The 17,140-nt window shown below is 37.3% G+C and overlaps 1 protein-coding gene and 1 pseudogene across 2 annotated transcripts in view; one reads left to right on the top strand and one right to left on the bottom strand.

Annotated features, from left to right (window-relative positions):
* Positions 1 to 15,476, top strand: part of HAT1 (histone acetyltransferase 1) — a 33,975-nt gene extending 18,499 nt beyond the window's left edge. The window contains exons 7-8 of the mRNA XM_079800872.1: positions 7,330 to 7,446; positions 15,038 to 15,476. Coding sequence (XP_079656998.1) covers positions 7,330 to 7,446; positions 15,038 to 15,205 — 285 coding nt within the window. The 3' untranslated portion in view covers positions 15,206 to 15,476. The remainder of the gene's footprint in view (positions 1 to 7,329; positions 7,447 to 15,037) is intronic.
* Positions 442 to 4,101, bottom strand: LOC307096571 (protein YIPF5-like; annotated as a pseudogene). Its single transcript has 2 exons — positions 4,053 to 4,101; positions 442 to 928 (listed from the first exon to the last, which is right to left on the bottom strand). The product of its transcript is annotated as a protein YIPF5-like (transcript).
* Positions 15,477 to 17,140: the final 1,664 nt, after the last annotated feature.

Raw genomic sequence — 17,140 nt, forward strand, 5'->3', positions numbered from 1 at the left:
TTTTGAAGTGCAAACTCAAACTACATTGGGATCATTTTTTTGCTTGAAGTACATCTGACTTGAAAGTACAGGTGATTTTTTCTTTCCTAATTCCTTGGGAAGATATTTCTGCAATAAGTCTGTGTCTTCTTTACTATGACCGGTTGTTTTTAGGAAAGATTTATCAGCTTTGTGGTTAGTTTTGCACAGTTGATGAAAAACTATAAAAAACATAATATAGTTTAAGGAAAAAAGTTGTTTTTCAAAGGCTGCAGGAACAGGAAAGAATAGCACTTCTTATTTGTATAAGCACAAACACTTAAAGCTAATCATACTGCAGGTAGATCTAATATAGTATTAGAAAGGTCTATAAAAATGAACAAAAGATACATGTTTATTTCTATTGCTCTCATAGTCAAACATTAGATCTTCATGATAGTTGCACTGTAGCAGTTTGCTAATTCAATTTAAGAGTTCGAAGTCCTTTTTGTATGTTTGGCCTAATGATGTCCACATCCCAAATAAATTCAGTTCAAAAACGGAAATTAGGGCATACTCCATTTAACAAAGCACAAGGATATGCTACTAGAAGTTGCTATCCTTCCTTGGCTAATACAGAAATTAAAATTTTGGAAGCAGAAAAATGACACCAATAATTCCAACAAGCAGGAATGATTCCTACCATTCTTGCAAAGAAAATATCACTGCAAAGTTGGAAAGTGGAATCATGGAAAGAAGACAATATCCAAGGACACTTGCCACACAACCAAATGAAACACCTGTCATACTCATTAAGTTTAATAAACAAAACATTCCTAGACATCCAATTACATTGATTCCATATACATAGCCATATCGGATTTTGCCAGCCAGTAACAGTGTGATTCCAAAGGCAAGGCAAAAACCATGGGTCCTACCAGATCAGTTTCATTTATGATGTTGCTATTGCCTACTTTTTTTAAAAAATTGATGAGAGAGAGAGAGAGAGAGAGACAGAGAGACAGAGAAACATCAGTTTGTTGTTCTAGTTATTTATTTTTTAAACATTTTTATTGATTTCAGAGAGGAAGGGAGAGGGAGAGAGAGATAAAAACATCAATGATGAAAGAGAATCATTGATCAGCTGCCTCCTGCACGTCCCCACTGGGGATCGAGCCCGCAGAACGGGCATGTGCCCCTGACCAGCATTGAACCCAGGACCTTAGTCCACAGACTGATGCTCTCTCTATCCACTGAGCCAAACTGGCCAGGGCTGTTGTTCCACTTATTTATGCATTTACTGGTTGATTCTTGTATATTCCCTGACCAGGGATTAATCTGCAACCTTTGGGTATTGGATGATGCTCTAACCCAGTGGTCTGCAAACTCATTAGTCAACAGAGCCAAATATCAACAGTACAACGATTGAAATTTCTTTTGAGAGCCGAAAACCGGCTTCTGCGCATGGGCCACGAAGTTTCAATCGCACTGTACGTGCGCCCCCGCACGTGGCATTTTGTGGAAGAGCCACACTCAAGGGGCCAAAGAGCCGCATGTGGCTCGCGAGCCGCAGTTTGCCGACCACTGCTCTAATCAGCTGAGCTACCTTACTTTTAATGGATGTAATACTGTTAATATTTTTTGCCAGATGTGGTCAAAATTGATACCTAATTCTTCTAATAAAGGTGGCTCATTCTCCAAGTTGTTTCCATTGAATGGCTGAGGTGTAGTGGAGTACAAGGCTGAGTTGGCTGGAAAACCTGCCCCTGTATGGCTGTTGTGGCTGCATGTTTGTCTGGAGGGACAAATCGGCTTTGCTGAGAATAGTCATAGCCTCCACTTCCTCCATAATCATAGGACTGCTGTGATTGGTTACTGATGCTGTAACTTCTCTAGTAGAAATCCTTGTTTAAGTTGTCAAAGCCTGACATTGCAAAGGATCAAACATGGAAGTTGTAGCAGCAGATAGCACCAGATAACCCCCGAACTCCATAATCATCGTTTTTGACATCCTTTCAGTCGCTTCTATTCTTCTGTATCCTCCCTAAATATAATTATTTCCAAAAATTCTTTATTCAGTCCTCATTTTCATTCTGTTTATTCTTCCTGGGAGATCTCATCTATATCCTCAGTCCATATTTTCCTCCTGAGCTCCAAAACTATACCAAAAGTTTCCTAATCACTGACCCAAACAACTTAATTTGACCTGAAACTTTCCATTTCTCCTGTATTAACACACTATAATGGCTTCTGGCTTTCAGATAAAGAGTGTTTTATGCCTGGCCAGCGTAGCTCAATAGTTGAGTGTCAACCTATAACCAGGAGGTTACGGTTCGATTCCTAGTCAGGGCACATGCCCGGGATGTGGGCTCAGTCTCCAGTGGGTCCGTTGTTATATTGCCTCTTTCATTTCTGATTGTATTTATGTAGGACCTCTCTCTTTGTTTCTTGATGAGTCTGGCTGGGGGTTCATCAATCTTGTTTATCTTTTCAGAGAACCAGCTCTTGGATTTATTGATCTTTCATACTGTTTTTTAAGTCTCTATGTCATTTATTTCTGCTCTGTTGTTTATTATTCCCTTCCTTCTACTTCCTCTGGGCTTTTCTCGTTGTTTTCTTTCTAATTCATTTAGTTGTAGGGTTTAATAGTTTATCAGTGCTTTTTCTTGTTTCTTGAGGTAGGCCTGTAATCCTATGAACTTCCCTCTCAGGACTGCTTTCTCATTGTTCCATAGGTTTTGAGTGGTTGTGTGTTCATTTTCACTTGTTTCCAGGAAGTTTTTAATGTCTTGCTTGATCTCATTGGTAACCCACTTATTATTTAATAACATGCTGTTCAGCCTCAAAGTATTTGAGTGTTTTTTTAGTTTTTTCATTGTAGTTGATTTTTACCTTCATGCCATTGTGATCCGAGAAGATGCTTGGTATTATATCAATCTTCTGGAATTTGTATAAACTTGTTTTGTGCCCTAACATGTGGTCTATCTTTGAGAATGTTCCATGTGTGCTTGAGAAGAATGTATATTCTGTTGGTATGGGGTAAAATGTTCTTTAAATATCAGTTAGATCCATCTGAACTAGTGTATCCTTTAAGGCCTCTGTTTCCTTGTTGATTTTTTGTCTAAAAGATCTATCCAGTGATGTCAGAGAGGTGTTAAAATCCCCTACTATTACTGTATTGTTGTTAATCTCTCCCTTAAAGTCCATCAAGAATTATTTTTTTATGTACTTGGGTGCTCCTATATTGGGTACATATATGTTTACAAGGGTTATATTTTCTTGTTGAATCATTCCCTTTAGTATTATGAAGTGGCCTTCTTTGTCTTTTGTTATGGCCTTTGTTTTGAAGTCTATTTTGTCTGATATGAGTATTTGCTACCCCAGCTTTTTTTTTCCTTTCCATTTGCATGGAATATATTTTTCCATCCCTTCACTCTCTGTGTGTATCTTTTGTTCTGAGGTGGGTCTCTTGTAGACAGCATATATATGGGTCATGTTTTCTTTTCCATTCATTCACCCTATGTCTTTTGACTGGTGCATTTACTAGTAATCAATCTATTTACATTTAAGGTTATTATTGATAGGTATTTATTTATTGCCATTTTTATTTTCTTTGTGCCTGTGATCCTCTCTCCTTTTCTTCTTAAAGCAGTCCCTTTAACATTTCTTGCATTGCTGGTTTGGTGTTAATGTACTCCTTTAACCTTTTTATGCCTGGAAAGCTTTTTATTTCACCTTCAATTTTAAATGATAGCCTTGGTGGTTACAGTAGTCTTGGATTTAGGCCCTTGCTTTTCATTACTTTGAATACTTCATGCCACTCCCTTGTGGCCTAAAGTGTCTACTATTGAGAAGTCAGCTGACATTCTAATGGTAACTCCTTTGTAGGTAATTTTCTGCCTTTTTCTTGCTGCCTTTAAGATTCTTTGCTTTAATGTTTGCCATTTTAATTATGAAGTGTCTAGGTGTGGATCTCTTTGGGTTCATCTTGATTGGGACTCTCTGTGCCTCCTGTTGTGTGACATTTTCCTTCATCGGGTTGGGGAAGTTTTCTGTTATTATTTCTTTAAACAGGTTTTCTGTTCCTTGCTCACCTTCTTCCCCTTCTGGTATTCCTATAATGCGGATGTTGTTGCATTCCATGTTTTCCCAGAGCTCCCTTAAGTTATTTTCCTGCTCTTTAATTCTTTTTCTATTTTTTGCTTTAATTGGGTATTTATTTCTACCTTGTCTTCCAGATTGCTGATTGATCCTCTGCTTCATCCAGTCTACTTTTAATTCCTTCCAGTGTGTTCTTGATGTCAGATAGGTTATTCATTTCTGTCTGGTTCTGGTTAATGCTTTCTATTTCATTTTTCATGCTTCTATAGCTCCCACTGAGTTCCTTGTAATTTGCACTAAGCTTCTTAAGCACCTTTATAACCATTACTTTGAACTCTATGTCTGGTAGGTTGCTTACTTCCATTTCATTTAGTTCTTTTTCTGGAGATTCCTTTTCTTTCATTTGGGGGGTTGTTTCTTTGTCTCCCCATTTTAGCTGTCTATTTGTATTTGCTTCTATGTATTAAATAGAACTGTTATACCTGCCAGTCTTTGTGGGATGGCCTTATGTAGAAAGTGTCTTAAGAGGTCCAGTGGTGCAGTCTCTTTGTTCACCTAAGCTGGATGCTCTAGGAATGCCCCTGTCTGCGTTATTTGGGTTCTCCTGTTGTAATTGGCACTTGATTGTTGTTGTCTTGTCCGTGGGAGGGATTTCCCCTCTGACTTGCTGCCAGTAAGGTTCAACCCCAACATCATCATGCCAGCTGTTATACAGGTGCTGACAGAACAGAATAAGACACAACAGGACCAAACCAAAAATACCACATAAATCAAGCTACTCAGTGCAATAACAACAACAGGAAAACTAAGAAGAAAAAAGAAAAGAAAGCAAAAAACAAACAAAAACAAAAAAAACTAAAAAACACTATCAAAGACTTAGAGGGGAAAAGAAAAAGGGAGAAAGAAGATGACAAAAAAAATAGCTATATGAAAGCAAGGAGGAAGCTAAAAGAACTAATATAGGAAGAAAAAAGAAAAGGAAACAAAATAAATAATAATAATGAATCTAAAATATAGTGATAATGGGTATGTTAAGATATAGATAGGAAAAGTAAAACAGAAAAACTCTCAAATTCTTACTTTGAGAAAAAATAAAAATAAGAAAAATTAATAAGAATAGATAAAAGTAGAATAGAATCAAAGGAAAGAAATTAGAGATATGCAAGAAAAAAGAGAAGAAAGAAAAAAAACAATACAAAAAATATAGTCTACACATACACACACACACACACACACACCAAAAATCAAAACCACACACTCACATTCAAAAACTTTGGGGTCTGCTATTTGTGGAGCTCACTGGATTTTGCTCTGATGTTGTTGAATCTGGTTCCTTGGTATGTCTATCCTGGGCCTCCAGGGAGCTTTGCTGGTACAGGTCAATGTGAGTCACTGTCCCTTTCTGGCTCTGGGCAACCTAATTGAGGTTGAAGGTCTGAGGGGTTGAAGCCCCTAGTAATCCAGCGGGCGGGGACTCCTTAGCTCAGAGGCTGGTTCTGCCTTGAGTAGTCTCATGACTTGATTGTCCCTTTCCCCCACAGAGCTGATCCCACAGATGTCAGTGGCAGGTGCTCAGGGTTCCTTAGCTGTGTTCACTTAGGTGCGTGGTCTGGGTGGTGTCTGCTGTGGGCATGCGCAGGTTCTGGGTTTTGTCCTTGGGATGCACGCGCGTGGGATCCATGGTGGGGTGCCTGTGGGTTCAGGCCTGGGCCATGGCTAGTCTGGTTGGTGGCAAGGCTGGGTGCCTAGTCGTTTCCACTCCCCGCAGCCTCTTCCCAAGGAGGACCTTGTAAATCCTTTAAGATGGTGTGGTTTCCAAGCCAGAGGGGCTCTATGGCCAAGAGAGCCCAAACCAGCTGGCCCCAACACACACACACTTACCCTCTCCCTCACTCCCTCCCTCACTCCATTCCTGCCAGCCACCATGTTGGAATCTCCATGCTTTTTTTTTCTTCTTAAATTAAAATTCTTTAGTATGGCACACAGAACCCATCATAATCATGACCCTACCTACCTTGTTACCTCAACTTCCTACCACTTTCCTACATTCTCTGGCTTTAATGAACCTCTTGCCATTCCTCAGCTTTGCTGCATCTTTCCGATTATGTTCCTTTACTTATGAGTGCTATTCCCTTTGCTCTTATTGTGTTTCTCCATCTTTGCCTGACCAGATAGTACTCATTTTTCAGGCTCAGCTCAGGTATCCCTTCCAAGAAAGTTCAAATATCATCTTCCCCACCTACCTATACCTGACTGCTCCCCCATCCCTAATAAATATATAAGTGAAACAGTACAAATAAAAACTGTGGGCTACTTCTTTGGCTTCAGTGATACCAAAACTCCCTAATTCTAATATTTCTTTGACTGTTTTTTTCTGTCCTCTGCCTGCCCTCTAACTGTCACTGTACTCTAGGGTTCTGACCTCTCCACTCTTTTTGTTGTTTATGCTTTTCCTAGGAGATCTTAACCAGGCTTACAGTTTTAACTCTTGCCTATATACTGATATTGCTTAAATCCTTACCCTTAGACTAGACTTTTCTTCAGATTTATGTTGTTCTGCCTCCTGAATCTCTCTAGACTGAAAACTCACTGTCATTCCACATCCTGCTCCATGGCCCATCTTTCCTCTTCTGTATTTCTAGAATCCTTGTTCCCTTAGTATTGTTACATGTGCTATCTCAGTTCATACCCTTTTTTTTCCTTTTGCCTGATTTAAAACTCAGCTTCCTAATTGGTCTGCCCGCCTTTCTTTTTGTGTAGCTGAGAGAATGCTTTACTTGACAAATTTGCGTACTTTGTTCACTTCCCCATTTCTGTCACTTACTAGATAAAAAGCCCAGCTCTTTAATGCAGTATATAAGGCTCTGTGCTCTTGTTCCAACGTCAATCTACTTCTGCACCTTACTTTTCATTTTGTGCTCCAGCATTATCAAGCTTCTTCTGTTCTGCATGCTTACACATACACACATATGATGCCCTCACTTCTTTCTGGAATGGTATGCTCTCTTTCCTTTAAGATTCAGCTCAGGATTCTCCCAGGAATTCTCTTCTAACATTTCTCTTATTCCCAGGTTATGCTCCCATAATACTTTATGCGTATTTCTATCACTTGTGTTACCCACTAGACTGCTAAGTAGCTCCTTAAGGGCAGAGACTATCTTTTACTGCTTTTCATCTGGTACCTAGCACAGTTTCTGGACTATGGCATGTATTCAGTATACCCTATGTTCTTTTGAGAAATGTATATAATTTTTTTGTTTAATTTATTAGAAACATGCTAGACGGGTTTATGAAATTCTTCGCCTACTGGTAACTGACATGAGTGATGCTGAACAATACAGAAGTTACAGATTGGATATTAAAAGAAGACTAATTAGCCCATATAAGGTAGGACTTTCAAGAGTCTTAAACATTATATTTTTGCCCCTATTTAAAATGGAGAAGAAAGTTTAGCAAATGCCAATGTATGGGAAATTCCAAATCATTTTGCTAAATTAACTTTTACAAGAGTGAAAATATTCTTCTAGTTAGTTATAAGAATTCTCACTGTCATAATTTTCTAATGTAACCTATAAATATCTTTCATGCACTTAAAAATTAACCCTAAGAATAGTCTACCTGTGGTTTTTGTTGTTTTCTTTCATTTGTATACAATTTTAAAAAATCTGAATGTCCAGATTATTCCCTAACAAATTATCTTTAGTTTTTTTCTGAGTCTGTCTCCCCATTTGTTATATACATTCTGTTTGCCTTTGCTCCCTCCTTCCTAAATATGGCCTTTGTTGCCATTTATATTTCACCATAACTGAACTTAGTATTATTTTTAAAAATATATTTATTGATTTCAGAGAGGAAGGGAGAGGGAGAGAAAGATAGAAACATCAATGATAAGAGAGAATTATTGATCAGCTGCCTCCTGCACGCCACTCACTGGGGATCGAGCCCGCAACCTGGGCCTGTGCCCTGACTGGATTCAAAGCATGACCCTCCTGGTTCATAGGTTGACGCTCAACCACTGAGCCACGCCGGCTGGGCAAAACTGTTTTTAGTATTGTAAAATAATTTATTGAATTATACCCATTTAATATTTATGTGACATTTTACATAGGCAGACTAGCAAATGGGGGATGATGAATTTTGAATGTAAATAGTATTCACAAAGTTAGGCCAAATAATGGGAATTTCTATAGTTCACAAAAGCAAGTATTTCCTACTCTAAAGAATGATAGTGATTTTTTTATATTATTAAGTATCTTCATCTATCCAGCATCTTCACCTACCTGAAAGACAACCAAAAACTGGTTATTAAACTTCAGGTTCTTAACAGCCAAAATGGTTATCATCATTCTTGAAATAAAGCTCAGAGGCAAATTACAAATTCTTTAGATACTTGTTCAAACCCTACTTATAACAATGTACTTTTTAATAAATTTAGTTATCCAGTGTTCTATCCCATTGAGAAAACCAAGAAAGCTTGAGGGTCCCACTCCCCCACTTTGGTTTGAAGGCCACAATGCTTAGGATAGGAAACCTACTACAAATTGGGAAAGCCTAGAAATGAGTTCAGATGCCTGGCTGGTGTGGCTCAGTGGTTAAACATCAACTTATGAACTAGGAGGTCATGGTTTGATTCCCCATCAGGGCACATGGATGGGTTGTGGGCTCGATCCCCCGTGGGGGTGTGCAGGAGGCAGCTGGTCAATTTTCATCATTGATGTTTCTTTCTCCCTTTCCCTTCCTCTCTAAAATCAATAAAAATATATTTAGGAAAAAAAAGAAATGAGTTAAATGTCCTATAGGCATGGGAGTAGTTGATAAGATTTCCTTGTTGAATGTATGCAGATGATTTTCTCCAATTTGTCATTCCAAGCTGATATTCGTGTACTTTGTTTTGTTACCATAGCATTCTCAAATACAGAATTAAATTTAAGAATAAAGTAAAATTGCCAAATAGTGAGTGCAGTTTAGAATTTTTTTTAGATCTCTAAAATATATGCCTGCATTTTAATGGGTAAAGTTTGGAGTGTAAAATTTACATTTTTATTTTAACACATTTTATGAAAAGAAATTATAATTTTGATTGTTGCTAACTTATTACTGAGGTATGATTTATTTATTGATTGATAGAAAAGTCCACCAATTCTGTCTGCCTTTATTTAAGGCAGTGGTTCTCAACCTTTCTAATGCCGCGACCCTTTAATACAGTTCCTCATGTTGTGGTGACCCCCAACCATAAAATTATTTTCGTTGCTACTTCATAACTATAATTTTGCTACTGTTATGAATCGTAATGTAAATATCTGTGTTTTCCGATGGTCTTAGGCTCTACAGCAGTGGTTCTCAATTTGTGGGTTGCGACCCACAGGTTGAGAACTGCTAGCAGGGTCGCCTAAGACCATCGGAAAACACAGACATTTACATTACGATTCATAACAGTAGCAAAATTACAGTTATGAAGTAGCAACGAAAATAATTTTATGGTTGGGGGTCACCACAACATGAGGAACTGTATTAAAGGATCGAGACATTAGGTTGAGAACCACTGATTTAAGGGATCAAGTTTACATATCAACTTAAACACACTCTCCCACTAAGAAATTATTTGGATAGATATTAGAATTACTTGTACCTTACTTTAAAAGTTCTTTAAACATTGATACTTCATTTATATTGGTGCCAAGAAGAGATAAAAAATAACCTGTATTAACTAGAATCATTTTTTAAAAGCAGAAAAAGGAACTCCATCTCTAGAACAGAAGTAATTTTCAGGTGTTCAAGATAAATTTGAACAATTTTCCCCAAAAAAAGATAAAATTGGTGCAGCTGCTTGGTCTTAGCATTAAACCTTTTATATTGTTTCAAAGGCATATTTAATTCCTAATTGGTTTACAGACATAAAATTTAGAATGGGTGTTATCTCATTGGGTTTGGAATCAGGAATGAGGTCTAGTTCTACCTTTTACAAGTTATGTGACTGTCAATAGCATCTGTTTATTAGGCTTCTGTTCTGTAACATGGAAATGCAGAGCTCCATAGTGAGGAACTGTTTAGAAATACAATACACTGTGCATGTTTTTAAAGATTTTTAAAAAATATTTCCCTTAGGTTTAGCAGATTTTTAAAAATATGTTTTTATTTTGAGAGAGAAAGAGAAACATCAGTGTGAGAGAGAAACTTCAATCAGTTGCCTTCGAATGTACCCTGACTGGGGATCAAACCCGAAATCTGGGCATGTGCCCTGATCAGAATCAAACCACGACCTTTCGGTGCATGGGATTACACTCAACCGAGTCACACCAGCCAGGGCTTTAAAGATTTTTTTGAGAAGTCTTTGGAATTTAAACGTTTCCACACCATTATTATTTTAAAACTAGTAGCCCTGCGCACGAATCCGTGCACCAGTAGGTCGATGCCACCCTCTTGTAGCTTCCCCCGCCTCTCTCCTCCCTTCCCCGCGTAGCTTGCTGCCCTGCCCCCTCCGGTAGCTCTCCGGCCATCTTGTAGTTCGCTGCTCCACCCTCCTGCAGATCAGTGATCTGGCCGTTATGCGGTTGGTCATTATGCCTCAGGGCGCAATGGATAATTAGCATATTTCTCTCTCATTATATAGGATTCTTGCAAAAGAACCTTATGTCTATACTTCACAAAAGAGGCTAGATCAGCAGATGGAAGTTAAGGAACCTTTAGAGGTGGTGGCATTTTTGAGATTTTATTTGTAAGACCTCTTGGAACCTGTGAAAACTAGACAAGAAGGGTGGATTATTTTCTGGAAATTAATTCATATGCAAGTCAAATGTTAACAAATAAATTGACATTAATACCATGTTTAATCCATTTGCTTAATTAAAATTTTTCAACACGCTCTGTCTGGTGTTGCTCAGTGGTTGGAGCATCGGCCCGCACACCAAAGGGTCAAGGGTTCAATACCTGGTCAAGGGCATGTACCTGGGTTGCAGGTTCCATCCCTGGCCTTGGTCAGGGAATGTGTGGGAGGCAAGCAATTGATGTTTCTCTCTCACATAATGTTTCTTTCTCTCCCTCTACTCCCTCCCTTCCACTCTCTCTAAAAATCAATGGAAAAAATACCCTCTTGTGAGGATTAACAAAAAAATTTTTTTCAATGACTCAAAACCATGAAGGAATTAAGTTTTTGTTTATGGAGAGAGAAAAATTATTGTGAAGCCTATAGAATGTCTATTCCAATCTTAATGAGTTCTACCTTTTCAGCATTTCATTTGTGCTCCCAATGTATGTCACTTTGCTAGATAAAGGTGTTCCCCAAATCAGATTTTTAAAAAAATTTTTATTATTATTGATCTTATAGAGAGGAAGAGAGGGTCTCAGAGAGTAAGAGAGAGGAACATCAATAAGTTGCCTTCTGCATGCACTCTTGACTGAGGATCAAACCTGCAACCTAAGTATGTGCAAGAATCAAACCTACCACCTTCTGGTGTATGGGAGGAAGGACGCTCCAACCAACTGAGCCACACTGGCCAGGGCTTAAGATCTAATTATACACATTCTTTAAAAGATTAATTAGGCCCAGCCAGTGTGGCTCAGTGGTTGAGCGTCGACCTATGAACCAAGAGGTCAGGTTTTGATTCCCGGTCAGGGCATGTGCCCAGGTTGCAGGCTTAATCCTCAGAGGCAGCCGATCAATGATTCTCTCTCATCATTGATGTTTCTATCACTTCCTCTCCCTTCTTCTCTAAAATCAATAAAAAACATTTTTTTTTTAAATAATTTTTTAAAAGAATAATTTGTGCCTTGGCTGGGTGGCTCAGTTTCTTGGACAGCCATCCCGTAAACCAAAAGGTTGCAGGTTTGATCCCAAGTGGGGTGGTGCAGGAAGCAACCAATCAATGTTTCTCACATTGATGTTTCTCCTGCTCCCCCCTCCCCCCACACTTCCCCTCTTTCTAAAATCAAACATATTCTCGGGTGAGGATTTTTTTAAAAAAGATTAACTTGTAAAATACATATACAAAGATACAAAGTTGAATATATAGTTTAAGGAATATAAAGATTAATAAAAATACCTCAAATTATATTGAACCATACCTTACATGTTTGTGAGGAATTTACATATATAGCTTTATATTTTTCCCATGAAATTATTATTTTTTATTCCTAGGTACTTAGCACTCTTGAATTTAATTCATAGATTTGCCATACCAATTAAAATTATAATAGAAATTAATTTTGACATCCATCTGAAAAAAATTGACTGAAGAAAATGAAGATAGTAAGGGAGGGGGAGATAACGTCAGGAAGTATGCTCTCTTAGAAAGTTAAAAACAGCATAATAATTTAAAACATTATGTTACAGGCACATGACTCATTCTATTAATTATTTGGAGCAGAACTGATAGTCTAGAAATATTTAAGAACTTAATCTGATAGTTTTATTATATATAAGAATTTAATATGATTGGAAGCAGGTTCAAGCAATGGATTACTAAATAAATGGTACAACTGGTTTGCAATTTAGAAAAAGGGCTTATATTCCTATCACATAACACAATACTTTTTTAAAATATATTTTTATTGATTTCAGAGAGGAAGGTAGAGAAAGGGAGGGCTAGAAACATCAATGATGATAGAGAATCACTGATCGAGTGCCTCCTATGTACCCCCTACTAGGGATCAAGCCCACAGCCCAGGCACATGCCCTTGACCGGAATCAAACCCAGGATCCCTCAGTCCACAGGCTGACATTCTATCCACTGAGCCAAACCAGCTAGGGCCCACAATACATTTTTGATTCCTGAACTGTTTCCTAGAGTTAGGTGCTCTTTTATATGATGCAGTCATGCCTCTTGGCAGAAAAAAAAATCAGTTACAGCTGAAACAAAGCATTTGTTATCCATGTTCTTGAAGATTAAAGGAATACACTGCCTGTTCTGGCCTTAGAAAATAAATTTGAATGCTCATCAGTACTCTAGAACTAATATTGAAAGTGTGATTAGTGAATCAGCAACATTAAAATAATCTGGAGCTTTTTAGAAATGCAGAGTCTCACCCCACTCCAGACCTACTGAATCAAAATCTGCATTTTAACAAGGTCCCCAGCAATCTTTGTGCACATTCAAGTTTGAGAAGCACTGCTTTAGAGGGGCATCTTAATGAAGTTATTTTTTTCTTTCTGATTATAATAGTAGCAACCTCCTTTAATTAGCTCCACCAATTTAGACCCAGTATGAACCTAGTCTTTTTGTACTGTCAGCTTATTTCATTATAGGCTTATCTTCAAACTTTATTGTTGTTACCCTGTTTTATAAAGGTGTATGATTATAAATTTAGCTTAATATTGAGCTTTTATTTTAACTTAAAGCAGTAATCATGACATAGGTGCCTAGTATTCCAAAATTATTATGGTTCCCTTTAAGGGACATTCTGTTTTTATGGTAATTGTCATTTGAAAGGCAGTTAGATAGAGGAACTGAAAATATAGACTTCCAGTCAGATCATTAGGGTCTGAATCCTGGCTTCTCAGCTTACTACCTCTATGGTAAGTTACTTAACCCCTGTATCCCTTTTTTTCTTCATCTATCAATTGAAGAAAATTGTACCTATCTCATAGAGTTGTTAGGATTACATGAGTTAATATATGTAATTTTTTTTATCTCTATGTAAAGTGAGTTCTTTATTATATACTCTAGTAAAAGAGGATTGATATAGTAATCTAGAACAGTTGATCCAAAATGCAAGAAAGTTTCCTTTATTGTAGTGTTTCACATATTGCAATGTTGCCACCCATCCAAGAATCTTGGAGTCGTTCTCCACCCCACATCACCCAATGTTTTCTTCCTGAAATCGGCCCTGTCCCTTCTATTTCTGCTGCTGCTGACTTGGTCTAGTTTTCATCATCTCTTGCTTGAATTCGTTCAGTAGCTGCTAACTTGGTCCTCTAGTCCCATCCTCAGCATTACTGACACAGTATTTTTCTGACATTGTCCTGCTTAAAAGTTGTTACCAGATCCCTACTGCATGGTGGTTTCTTCTCAAACAGGGAAAGTAAGTGTCACAGATTTTGGTTTATCTTTCTGAAACTCTTCCAACAATTTATGTTAAAATTGATATGTGGTCCATAAGTATATTGCTGTGTAAGGGAACTTAGAAATGAGCATAGTGTCAAGAAAAAAATCATCTTGGAATTAAATTAATTAATGATTGAATCGTGATATGAATAATAATAGTGCTTAATCTCAGTTGTCTTCAGTTAATATATTTTATTGGTTAAGGAAATATCTGAGCCCTAGGTGGTTTGGCTCAATGGATAGAGCGTCAGTCTGCAGACTGAAAGGACCCAGGTTCAATTCCAGTCAGGGGCACATGCCCAGGTTGCAGACTGGATCACCAGTAGTGAGTGTGCAGGAGGCAGCCAATCAATGATTTTCTCTCATCATTGATGTTTCTATCTCTCCCTCTCCCTTCCTCTCTGAAATAAATAAAAATATATTTAATAAAAAAGAAATATTTGAGTGTCTATACTGACCAATTGTTGTTTTTATCATCAATTAACACAAATTCCAGGTCTTCTGGTTAACTCCTTTTAGAGGGATTGTAATTCATGGTCAAATTTATGTTTAGGTTTCCTTAAGAAGAAAACTGTATGGGACAAATTTGGGCATATTCCTGCCACTCTTATTTTTAATATTGGAGATTTAAAATTCTAAGAATAGCCCAGCCAGGTGTGGCTCAGCTGTTAAACATTGACCCAGGAACCAAGAGGTCATTGGTTCGATTCCCAGTCAGGGCATATGCCTGGGTTGTAGGCTCAATTTCCAGTGAGGGATGTGCAGGAGGCAGCTGATCAGTGATCCTCTCATTATTGATGTTTCTATTTCTCTCTCTCTCTCTCCCTCTCCCTTCCTCTCTGAAATCAATAAAAATACATTGAAAAAATAAAATTCTAAGAATATAAAGACACATATCAGCTTTCTTAGTCTAACCAATAATTGTGTTTGTTGCTTAGAAAAAGCAGAGAGATCTTGCCAAGATGAGAAAATGTCTTAGACCAGAAGAACTGACAAACCAGATGAACCAAATAGAAATAAGCATGCAACATGAACAGCTGGAAGAAAGCTTTCAGGATCTTGTGGACGATTACCGACGTGTTATTGAACGCCTTGCTCAAGAGTAAAGATTATACTGCTCTGTACAGGAAGTTTGCAGGTTTCTGTACATTGTGTTGTGAAAAATATAACTAATTTTAAAATCTTGTAACATTTTACTTACATTAAAAGTTATCTATCTTATCTTTAGTTGAATATTTTCTTTTGGAGAGATTGTATATTTTAAAATACTGTTTAGAGTCTATGAGCATATATTACATTTTAAAGATACAGCTTCTGAAATGTCACTGCAAAATTGCTTGCCTTCTTAAGCAGTATAATAAATGCTTAGTTGTGATACGTTAATGCGTGATATGATTCTTAAAATATTTACAGCTAAACTTTTTCAGTCATGTTAAAAACTTTAGGTTTTAAGCTGTTATTATTCTTCCCACTCTTTGCTTCTAAGATTTTACATCTGACATCTTTAAAACACTTTTTTTTTTTGAGGTCTTCCTAATTTGTTTTTCCTATGTGATTTTTCTAAATAGCAATGTTCCTAGTATAGATTTATTTTAAGCAAACTCCAGTTAAGCACTTGTAGGTAGCATGGATAAGAGAGAGGGGAGAAACTAGATACAGCCTAAAACCTAAATGTTTGGCATCAGATATTAATTGAAGATAATTTAGAAGTTAGTTTTAGTATAACCATTTTATAAATAACAGTAATATAAGATAAGATGAAAATCAGTTTATAAAAATCCAATTTACACCATAATTGAAATCTTGTGTAAAATGAGGTGCATATCTGTTGTGATTTGCTATAAGGTTCCAAGATGTTGAAGTCCAACAAGAAAAAAAAGTAATGGTAATAGTATATTGTTACTTTATTTTTATTGGAGTGTAAACTGCTTGATACGGAATCATAAAAGTAAAAGCTTGGTGTTTATAATGCGTATCAGAAAGTAAGATTGTTACATAACCTCCAAAATGGTATGTAACTTGAACTTTACTTTTTTTTTTTTTTAAAAGAGAGAGGAAGGGAGAGGGGGAGAGAATTAGAAACATCAGTATTGAAAGAGAATCATTGATCGGCTGCCTCTTGTGCACCCCACACTGGGAATCGAGCCTGCAGCCCTGTCATGTGCCCTGACCGAAATCAAACTGTGACCTCCTGGTTCATAGGTTGGCACTCAACCACTGAGCCACACCAACTGGGCTGTATATTTATTTTATAACCTCCTACATATATTGTTCTCGTACTTGCTGTTTAAACTTTAAACTTCTGAATATCATTGGAGCTATCTTGTTTCATGCAGTTATTCCACTGTATGGGTATACCATAAGTTACTCTACCAGTCCCCTATTATTTAGGTTGTTCCAATACTTTCCATTACAAACAACACACAATGCATGTTCTTATACATGTGCTATGCTTAGATGTGAGAATACAGTAGGCCCTTGAACAAAGCAGGGGTCAGGGGCATCAACCACCCGCACAAAATAAAATCCATATATAACCCAAGTCAGTCCTCCATGTATGCAAATTCCCAACTGTGGATTAAAAATACAGTTGATGTTTGTAATGTGCATGTCCACTTGAACACAGAAATTTTAAATCTACATATAAGAGGACCACACAGTTCACTCCCATGTTATTCAAAGGTTTACCTATAGTTTAAAGCCCTAGAATCAGAGACTTTAGTCTGACCTCATTCTTACAGACAATATTAGGTTTACAACAGTTAAAATTAACATGAACCAAGGTTACAGAAGCTTGATATTGTACCAATCTGGAATAAGCTCTATGCAAACAGGAGCATAATGGACTTCTCTAACCATCCACAGCTAGAAATGTGAATTATCTTAAAAGCACAATGAGTTGATTCTTAGGCCTGTGCACATGGCTTTGTTTATTCCTTTAGTCTTACTTAACTCTTCTCAAACCTTACCATTCAGTGCTCTACAGCAGGGTTTCTCAACCTCAGCAATATTGACATCTTGGGGCAGGCCATTCTTTGTTG

This window comes from Cnephaeus nilssonii, assembly GCF_951640355.1.
Source record: "Cnephaeus nilssonii genome assembly, contig: SCAFFOLD_141, whole genome shotgun sequence".
In the NCBI taxonomy this organism is placed as follows: Eukaryota; Metazoa; Chordata; class Mammalia; order Chiroptera; family Vespertilionidae; genus Cnephaeus; species Cnephaeus nilssonii.